At 48.8% G+C, this 10545-nt stretch overlaps 1 protein-coding gene across 1 annotated transcript; it reads left to right on the forward strand.

The window, feature by feature from the left end:
* Window positions 1-575: 575 nt before the first annotated feature.
* MPZ (myelin protein zero) lies at window positions 576-5338 on the forward strand. The gene is made up of 6 exons (XM_041003298.1): window positions 576-713; window positions 2894-3060; window positions 3285-3498; window positions 3724-3859; window positions 4051-4111; window positions 4232-5338. The coding sequence occupies exons 1-6, from the start codon at window positions 647-649 to the stop codon at window positions 4331-4333; spliced, it is 747 nt and encodes a 248-aa protein (XP_040859232.1). The 5' UTR covers window positions 576-646; the 3' UTR covers window positions 4334-5338.
* The last annotated feature ends 5207 nt before the right edge of the window (window positions 5339-10545 follow it).

The following is a 10545-nucleotide window of genomic DNA, read 5'->3' on the forward strand; positions in this document are numbered from 1 at the left end:
CAGAGCCAGACCCATCCAGCTGTTGAAGGCTTTTGGGGAGTAAACCAAAAGACAGAAGATCTTTGTTTCTCTACCTTTCACATAAAATAAACAGTTTTTTAATTAAAAAAAAAAAGGATTTGTAGTATAGTCCATGTTAAGCAAGTTAACATGATATATCCTATTTTCTTTTTCGGAGTTGTCTGGGGGAAATCTGCATCTAGCTCCAGGGTCTCTTGGCCAAACCAAGAAGCAATCAGTTTTCATGGCCTTTGGTTTCAGATTCTCGGCCCATTTATCCCTCAGAGAAGTATGTCTGTGTCCCTTTTTCTGTCCCTCTCCCTCATCAACCCCCCAACATTCCAGCCTGAAGTAGGGGGTGGCCAGTAGACACAAAGCCCTCTGTGTATGGGGTGGTATGTGTCCCCCCTACCCCTCCACCCAGGGTATACAATGCTCCTTCTGCTCCTTGCATGCTTCTCCCCTCCCCACCACCTCTTAACTGCACATGCCAGGCTGCAATTGGTTACTGGCTCAGGACAGCCCCCTCATACTGGTGCCCCAGGGGATTTTAAGCGGGTTCCAGAAACCCCCGCTCAGTTCCTTGTCCCCCACTCTCCCCACCCTGCAGCTGCACTGGGCTTTAGCCCCTGCCCCAGCCCCAGCTATGGCTCCTGGGGCGCCCTCATCCAGCCCCAGCCCTGTCCTGGCTGTACTACTCTTCTCTTCTTTGGGTAAGTGATGCTGCCCCAGTCTGGGAGTCCTGGGACACAGGGTGTCTCCCAGCAGGCTTCCTCTGCCTTTGCTGCATTTCCCACTGCAATGAAAGGAAGAGTGAGCAGGAGTAGGAAGGCACTATTACACTCAGAGGGGGGAAATTGGAAGGTATATTGTTAGGAAGAAGGCAGTAAAGGTATGCCATGGTGGTAAAATGGTAAAAGAAGGTGTGAAAAACATGGCTGGACGCACCCAGGTTGGAAGTCAGCAATGTTAGAGCCCCCAGAGCCAGGCTGAGAACCTGGTAAGAAGTAGTGTTAGAGCATGGAACAGAGCAGGATCAAACCCTTGGACTGGTCTCCAGCCATTACCCTACTAATACAGCCATAGTTTACCAAAAAAAAAAAAAAAAAAAAGAAAAATCAAGGAGCAAGATCAAAGGAGGAAACTCTTGGTCTGTGGTCTTAGCTGTTCAGATCCTTTGTGTGTGCCTCAGTTTCTCTCTGTGGCTCCTTGTCTGTTATGTGGGTGAATGGAATGGGATGGAATGGGAGCTTTGATGAAGTTCTAGGACGGCACACCTTTAAAGCTGACACCCTTCACAAGTTGATCATCCTCTTCCTTGCTCCCTAGAAGATGTTGGGTGAGCCAGAGAAGATACAAAGAGGGTTACAGGAAGGGGTCCTTCCGTTTTTGTTCTGTCCTGATTCTTGGTGCAATGAGTGAGCTGTAGGCAACATGCAGTGGGGTGGGAAAACAGCAAGGGAGGGATCAGAATGTCCAGGATTCTTTGCTGCCAGTGCATTGCGTCCTAAACCCAGAACCTAGACTCTTTTGGGCTGTACCGGACTATTCTGGAATATCTTGAGAAAATGTTAAGAATAGGAGATTGGGAGAGGGCACATGAAGGAAATGAAGGGTGAGTACCTTGAAGTATGAGAAAGTAGAATTCTGTTTCAAAGTATCGAGTAGAACTGAGACAGGCAATGGTTGATAAAAGAGGAGGAATAGAAGTTAGAACCAACAAGTAACTTCCCTTGCTATGTTGGAGATTCCCAAGAAGGTTCTAAGATACAAATCCCAGGAGATGAGTAATGACATTGCATGCTAGGGTGGAAGACAGGATGAGGGGTGGCATGAGTCCACATGAGGCAACATTGGTTAGACAACGAGACTTTGTTTGGTTGGCTACCTCCTCCCTCTCTTATGGAACAAAAGGGTCTACAGTTGCCCCCATCGAGGGCCAGCCCACATACACAGTCTCCCAGGAATGGTCTTGTGTGGGTGAGTCTTGGGGGTGGCAGTGGGCCAGAATGACCAAGAGGAGGGCGAGGAGAGTCAAACCACAGAGGGGGCACATATTGTCATAGGAGACTTGGCCTAAGAGTCTTTCTCTGTAGTCAGTTTCCCCTGAGAGAAGTACAAGGCCTCCTTAGCCGAGGGTGAGCCACGATTCCAAGGGAAGGACAGTTGTAGCAGGGAAGTAGACTGCAATTCTCTAGTTACTGTCATATATTTTTCCTGCAAGAAATGTATATTTGTTCTGCTACGAAATACTATGCAGCTATTAACAATAAAATTGATGTCTGTAAATTAACATGGAAAACTCCTCCAGCTATACCTATATATATGTATTTGTGTGTGTTTTAAGAGTAGAATATAATAAGTGCTAAAAAGGAAAGCAAAACAAAGACGCATGTGCACATGTACCCTGAGTTTACTGAGTTCATAGATGGGAAAGTATGCATCTTAAAGTGGTCACAGCAGTTGTGCCTGGGAAGAGACTGCAACAAAGGAACTAGCTGGGGAGGGTACCAAGGGAGTGCTCACTGGCTCTCTACCACTACAATTGTTTATAGGAAGAATATGATATATCTCACCTGTATGTTATGATAATTTGAAAACCTTTCAAACCTGACATTTAGCTTCTAACCCAAATGGAAAGTGAAACTTGGAGATGGTCCAAATTCTGGAAGTTGTCCAGAACATTCTGTCTCTACTGCTCTTGCTTCCTCTGCAGACATGCTGAAGAGCTTGGCCAGACATGGCATTTATACACATCCCCTGAGTTAGGCTCCAGAATGCCTTGTTTCTCTCTCAGTCTTTGCCATGGGCGTGGACCCGTGACTCATGACACTTCCTCTTTGATGCCTTCCTGGGTCCACATCTGGATCTGGTTCCCCCTCTGTGCTTGCAGTGCTATACCCAGCCCAGGCCATTGTGGTTTACACGGACAGGGAGGTCCATGGTGCTGTGGGCTCCCAGGTGACCCTGCACTGCTCCTTCTGGTCCAGTGAGTGGGTCTCAGACGACATCTCCTTCACCTGGCGCTTCCAGCCTGAAGGGGGCCGAGATGCCATTTCGGTGAGTGCCTGGGGGGAACCCTGGGACCGGATTACAGAAAAGCTGCTTCAAGAACCAAAGAAGAGAGAACTTGGGCTGGGGTGGGATGGGGAGAGATATCCCATAAGAACCCTGAGTGTGGCAAGGTGAGAGCACTTTGTCAGCCACCCTGAGCCTGGTATTGGTGTCTTCCCGGCTCTGTCCTCACGTGGGTCCTGTCACATCCTTCCTCTCTTTGCTCCTAGATCTTCCACTATGCCAAGGGGCAGCCCTACATCGACGAGGTGGGGACCTTCAAAGAGCGCATCCAGTGGGTAGGAGACCCTCGCTGGAAGGATGGCTCCATTGTCATACACAATCTAGATTACAGTGACAACGGCACTTTCACATGTGATGTCAAAAACCCACCAGACATAGTGGGCAAGACCTCTCAGGTCACGCTCTATGTCTTTGAAAAAGGTGTGAAAAGGGGCAGGGTTGGGGTGTCTGGGAGGGAATCGGAGGACTGATAGACTATAGGAAGAAGCCAAATGCCTGGCTTAGGATCTTCAGAGTCTGGGAAGGTGGGCAGAAAGTAGCCCTCTTCCGGAGTCTCTGTCCCACCCACAGAGAATAGATCTGGCACTGGGAGCCGCACAGACGGGTTCCCACTCAGTGAGCGACTTCTTTGCCCTGCCCTGCTAGTGCCTACCAGGTACGGGGTGATACTAGGAGCGGTGATCGGAGGCGTCCTCGGGGTGGTGCTACTGCTGCTGTTGCTTTTCTACTTGGTTCGGTACTGCTGGCTGCGCAGGCAGGCGACCCTGCAGAGGAGGCTCAGGTAAAGGGCGGAAGTCTGACGTCTCTCCCCAAGCCTCTTCCCCCGCCCCACCTCCAGCCAGACAGATTCCCTGAGTAGAGAGGGAGGAGAGGACCTCCGCAAAAAGAGCCAGCAGGGTCCGCTCTGTGCAAGGGGACTCTGGCGATGTCCAAGCCGTAACACTCGCCCCCTCCACCCTTTTTAATCTGCAGCGCAATGGAGAAGGGGAAATTGCACAAATCTGCGAAGGACTCTTCCAAACGCGGGCGTCAGGTTAGCGGGACTTGAGGCGTGGCCGAACTGGGGAACAGTACCCCGGGAAGTGCCGGGCAGCCGGGAGGTGTGGGTCAAGGGCAGCCATTCGGTGGCTGATGCTCGTGCCCTCCCTCGCAGACACCAGTGCTGTACGCCATGCTGGACCACAGCAGAAGCACCAAAGCTGCCAGCGAGAAGAAGTCTAAGGGACTGGGGGAGTCTCGCAAGGATAAGAAATAGCGGTTAGCGGGCCGGGCGGGGGGTCGGGGGTCCGGGCCGGAGGCCTCCAAAGGCGCTCAGGTGGTAGTCATCGAGATGGAGCTACGCAAGGATGAGCAGAGCTCGGAGCTCCGGCCTGCTGTCAAGTCCCCCAGCAGAACCAGCCTCAAAAACGCCCTCAAGAACATGATGGGCCTGGACTCGGACAAGTGACCTCCCCTCTCAGGCCCTGCCCGAGCAGGGGGACCTAGGCTCCTCTTCTCACCCGTCTAGGTGCTCTGCTCCCTAGCTCCCCAGCCCTGGCCTGTCCTCGCCTACCTTTGAGATGTAAGTTTTATTCCAGAATTCACTCCTCCCCCAGCCTGGCCTCCTGGCTTTCTGGGAGCCTACTCTTTCCCAGTCCCCAAGGGCTGTGTGTTTGGTGCCTGGCCCCCCGGCACCGAGAAGAAAGGGACCCTCTGTTCCACGTCACCCCTCCCTTGCACCCGGCCCCCAAGCTGTCCTCCACTCTTCCTTCTCCGGTCCCCTGTCCCCTTCCACCAGGCAGCCCAGCGCCACACTGTGTCCTTCCAGCTAACACCCACCATCACTCAGACCAGACTCTCCTTCAGGGTTTATTTAGGTTATTGATCTTTTTTTTATTTTATATTTTAATCCATTTTTTTGTTTGTTTACCTGTGCCCTGCTCTGCCCTTATCCCCCCCATGACCGAGGACCGATGACGTCATGCGGCAAATCCCCACACCCCACTAAGCCCTTCTCCAGAGCCAGCCCAACCAGAGGGGCCCCTGAGTCTGGAACCTCAGATATTGGATGAGCACTCCCTGACCACTTAGGAGCACTGTTTTGAAGTTCAAGGGCATAGGCAAGGAATGAGAGAGAGGAAATGGATCCTTACAGGTCAGGGGTTGGAGGAAGGGAATATGAGCATGAAGAGATGGCTTTAAACAATCAAACGGGGAAAGGAAGCGACTGTACTCCCAACCATAGGAGATTCTTAGAATTTTTCTACATTCTGTATATTTCTTCTCAAACCTCCAAATGTCCCTAAATGTTTAATAAACACTGACATTTCCAGAAACTGCTGCTTCCATGTTGCATTTCCTGTTTCTCGTGAGAATAATCTCTGCCTCTTCTCTCATTTCCAAACTCCCACACTACACTGCCTCTCCCAGCACGGGCTTGTGCAATCTGACGGGAAGAACTCGGTGATGGGCTCACACGATGCTTTGTACCTTGCCCAAAGGTGCAATAAGCATATACTGTGTGTCAGTGGAGTCAATCTTTCCTCTTACTTAAGACCCTGAATCTCTCTTCACCAAGATCTGCGTCTCAAAAGTATCCCAGCCACACAGCAGCTGTGTGACCAGCAAATCACTTGACTTTGTTTTGTTTTTGTTGTTTATGCATTTGTAAACAACTGAGATAATGCCACCTACCCTACTTCATTCCTGGAGTTTGCAGGAAACCAGTGAACTCTTGTGTATGGAAACCTTGTAAACCACATCTACAGTTAACATAACTACAGCCAGCTCCTTAAAAGCATTTCTAGTTCTTGCCTAAAGAAGTAAGCATTCTAAACATTAGTCTCATTCATCTGTCCATAAATACATATCCAACTTGGCTTTGTGAATAGTCTATTTTATCTTTTTTTAAGATTTATTTGTTTTTATTGGAAAGGCAGATATTAAGAGAGGAGGAGAGACAGAGAGGAAGATCTTCCGTCCGGTGGTTCACTCTTCCGGGTCTCCCACACGGGTGCAGGGTCCCAAAGCTTTGGGCCATCCTCGACTGCTTTCCCAGGCCACAAGCAGGGAGCTGGATGGGAAGTGGAGCTGCCGGGATTAGAACTGGCACCCATATGGGATACTGGCACATTCAAGGCGAGGATTTTAACCACTAAGCTATCACGCCAGACCCCGAGTAGACTATTTTAATTATATTCTTAACATAGCTCATTAACTATCATCCCTGGGAGCACTGATAGCAAAATATCCCCCAAGATCTTCCCACACAGGAAATTTCTTATTGAGAAGCTAAGGATGTGCCTAACACTAGCTTTGCCAAAGCACAAAGGGCTTCCATTTATTTGATGGACATTCTCTATTTCTTTTAAAAGAAAAATTCATCCAAATTCATATTAAGGTAAAAGCTATTAGCTTGTATAGATAGCTTTTGGCATTGGGGGGCTAGGAGAAAGCATTTAGTAACAACTCGGTCATGTTGGAAACATTTAACTAGGTACCAGTGCCTGACTGAGTGGTGGAACAGGGGACGGGTCATACTTGGCAGGGCCAAGACACTAACCAGCACGTGAGAGAACCAGGTCTTGTGATAGATTCTGTGGGGGATGAGTGGGCACAACCCTGTGGAAATACAAGTTCCACAGGTTAGCTCGCGAGTTGGGGTGGTGATGGGCTGAGCTTGATGTGACCATGGAATGAACCTGCCATCACTCACGGGCAAAGAAACCAACAATAGTCTGAGCAGGTCAAGGCAGCAGCACCTGAATATGCATCCTGAAACAGGATGTGGAGTGGACCAGGCCGCAATGTTCACCAGCTCATACAAGGCAAAAATGGAAGGCCAGACTATACAGGGCCCTTGCCTAACACACACTAGCATGTATGAGAACTGGGTCTGGGAGTGGGTCAACTGGGGGAACTTGGGAAACTTCTCTAGCGGGTCACAACTCTCACTGATGATCACATGGTCCAGGCCTGGGGGGTCAGGCAAGTTGGGCAAAGTAGCTCCTACTGTTGGCTAATGTGTGGGTTGGTTATGAAAGGGGGCTGACTGGGCAGGGCCGAGCAAACCTCAACTCACAAGCAAGAACAGAAATCAGGATAGAGCACGGGTCATGCTAAACTAGGCTCTTACATCAACTGGTCTGCATGAGCCAGGGATACTAGGCCACAGCATCGAAGGCAAAGAATGAGACAGGTGTGGGGCTAAGCCAACTGGGTGAGAGTAACCACTGGCACGCGCATAATCTATGGCTGGGAATAGGCTTGGTTGGGGAGCTATGAGAGTACACTCTTGCTGGGTTGGAGTTCCCACAGGAGAGTGCAGAGGCCAGAATGGGGGCTGAGTTCTGCTCTGGATATGGCTGCAATCTCCCTAGGCACAAGTGTGAACTGTGACTAAATCCACTGAGCTGGGCTAGACTCCAACACCATCTGGTGCTCTGGAGGACCAGGGTAGATGTAGGACAGACTATCCTAGGTCTCTGCCCCTATAAGCCATGTGTGAGCTGTGTCTGGGTATGGATGAGCCTTGGCTGGGCTGAAACATCCAACAGTAAGAACCAGAATGGGTTGAAGGCAGTAAGGAAACGCCTCTGTAACTGCCAGGACAGGAAGTAGACTAAGTAGGGCTGGCCCATGGACCCACCAGTATGCGCAAGACCCAGCAATGGGAGAGGTTCTTACGAAGGAGCTTGGGGAACTCCTCTGTTGGGACACAATCCCTACAGGTGATCAAAAGAACCATGATAGGGAGCAGCCCAGACCAGCCAGGGAAAGGTACCCACTGGCAGACATTTAGCATAGGTGGGGGACAGACCAGGCTGAACCAGTTTATATCACCCGCTGGCAAATCTGACCACCAGAACAGACTGTGGGTCGGGCCAGCTTAGGTCGCAACACATACCAGTATACATTACAGCTGGGATTGGATGCCTGGTGGGCTGAGCTGGGCTTTAACCTTCACCAGCATTAGCTGGAATTGGTGGTGGCCGGGCCAGGTCAGACTACAACATCCACTGCCAAATACCAAGGTGAGGTGAACTGTACCAGATTTGGCTGCAGCGCCCAACCAGCACATGTGAGAATCAGGGAGGGAGGGGACAAAGCCAGTAGAAGAAATGTGGAGGGCTCCCCTGTTGGACAACCACTCCCACTGGAGAGCGTGAGCTGGGATGGGGGCAGACCGGACCACAGGGCTACAACACCTGTGGGCCTCATGTGAGCTAGATCAGGGAAAAGCCAGGCTGGGCTGACTGTTCTGACTGGTGCAAGCAAAAATTAAAGTTGGTGAGGGTTAGTTGGGCTTTGCCACAGCATCAGCTGGCAGAAGCTGGCACTGGGGGCTAAATCTGTCAAGTTAAACTGCAAAACCACCTGGAGAGTGCATAATCAGGAAGTGGGAGAGACCTAGTAGGGAAATAGTGGGCACCTCCCTCTTGGGTGACCATTCCCACTGGAGAGCATGAAAACCAGGACAGGGGCAGGGGTGGCTAACAGAAAGGCACCCAACAGCATGTGTGTGGGCTGGATAGTAGGGTTGGTTGGTTAGGTTGAACTAGGCTTCAATGCCCATTGACATGTATGAGAGCTGATTGGGATGTGGGACAGACTAAACATGTCTGCAGTACATACTGGCAAGCATGGGAATCAGGGCAGGGGGGCAGGCCTGGTGGGGGTTATTGCTGGTCACTCCAACTAGGCTGCAGATCCCATTGGTTTGCGTGAGGACCGAGTATGAAGTGGCAGGATCGAGCTGGACTGCAACAACCATTGGTTCATGTGGATGACAGGGCTGGAGACAAAAATGACCCAGCAATTGCAATGACCAGCATGTGCGTAAGCTAATGGGGGCGATGGACTGTGCCAGACACTATACTGGCATATTCAAACAAGAATCAGGTCTGGGATCACCTCAGATGAAGTTTCTTTGGAGATCCCTGCAACTGAACTACTGGTCTCAGAACCCCAACCATGAAGAGACTATGTCAGCCAGTGGATTCTGAATAGGTTTCATTGTAATTGGAACGCCGAGATTGGCAGCAGTTCACACCTGTTGAGCTATCAAAACTGCTTGAGCAGGACCCTCGGAGCATGCCCCGCATTGGGGACCTGGGATGGGTGGGAGACTGGGTTAGGCTTCCATCTTTGTTTCTCCCCTGACTCTAGATACAGAAAAAATGATATTAATGTGGAAACAATGGTCTGACTCACTTTCCTGTAGCCCTTGACCCTTTGTGACCTAATCAACTATGTAAAGATTATCTATCTATCTATCTATCTATCTATCTATCTATCTATCTATGTAAGAAAATAAGCAAGCAAGAAATAGAAACTTGTGACATTATGGTATGTTTGTCTATTAACAAAATAAAATAGTTAACATAAAAAAATAAAAGAAACATATAAGTTAAAGTTTTTTTGTTAGTTAATGCCCATGATCATTTAGATTGCCGCAGCTGGGTTCTGTGCTTAAACATCCCTTTCTTGGGACTCAGATGAGTTAAATGTCCCTTCTGAGATTTAGCACAGCCCATAGCGTTTCATTTCATTACAGTTTTGCTCTGAAAGAGTCATCAACTCCCTGTTTTATAAGCTGTTTTCCAAGTTGTTGTGGCTTTTAAAGATTTTATATACTTAAATGTCAGAATGAGAGAGAGATCCTATCTGCTGGCTGTCTGCCCAAATGCCTACCACATCTAGAGCCAGTCAAGCTAAAGCCATGCAATGAGAACCCCATTTGGGTCTTCCAGATGGGTGGCAGGGACCCAAATACTTGAGTCATCACTTGCTACCTCCAAGGGTTCACATTAGCAGGAAGCTGAAACTATGAACAGAACTGGCATCTAAACCCAAGTACTCCCGTTCAGGATGTCAGCATCCCAAATGATGTCCTACCCACAAGGACAAATGCCCACCGTCAATTGTTTCAATGTTTCAGAGTTTCATTTGGATTCCTGGTTCCCTGGAATAGTGCTTTACAGACTCTTCCTATGCATTTCCACACACTTCCATGAGCTGACCCAAGACTAAGCTCCTTTCTCACAATTCCCACAAATGGGGAGCATGTTATTTCTCTCTACACCAATGATTGAAGAAAGCCTAGAATAATGATTCACATATAGAAGAATGGCTTTGTCATATATGATACTTCACATTCTCTATAATTGCTACTTTTAAACAAGCTATTTATTATATCCAGTGCATCGCTAATATTAATTTTCTGCAGACATGCTATTTGGATAATTCAAAGTGACTTTCAATGAAAATCTCAAAATAAAAACTGTAACTCAAACCATGAATACAAAAGATGTAAATAAAACATTAACAAGTGCAATCTTACAGTGATAAAGTAATTATGGCCAAGAAGTACCAATTCTGGGAATGAAGAATGTGTAACTATTAGCAAATCTACTAGCAATTCATGACATTAACTTATGGGAAAGAGCATAATGGTATCAAAAAGGATATCCTGGGTCTGGCACAATG

Source organism: Ochotona curzoniae, unplaced genomic scaffold (assembly GCF_017591425.1).
Source record: "Ochotona curzoniae isolate NIBS_2020 unplaced genomic scaffold, NIBS_Ocur_1.0 scaffold_2683, whole genome shotgun sequence".
Taxonomy (NCBI): domain Eukaryota; kingdom Metazoa; phylum Chordata; class Mammalia; order Lagomorpha; family Ochotonidae; genus Ochotona; species Ochotona curzoniae.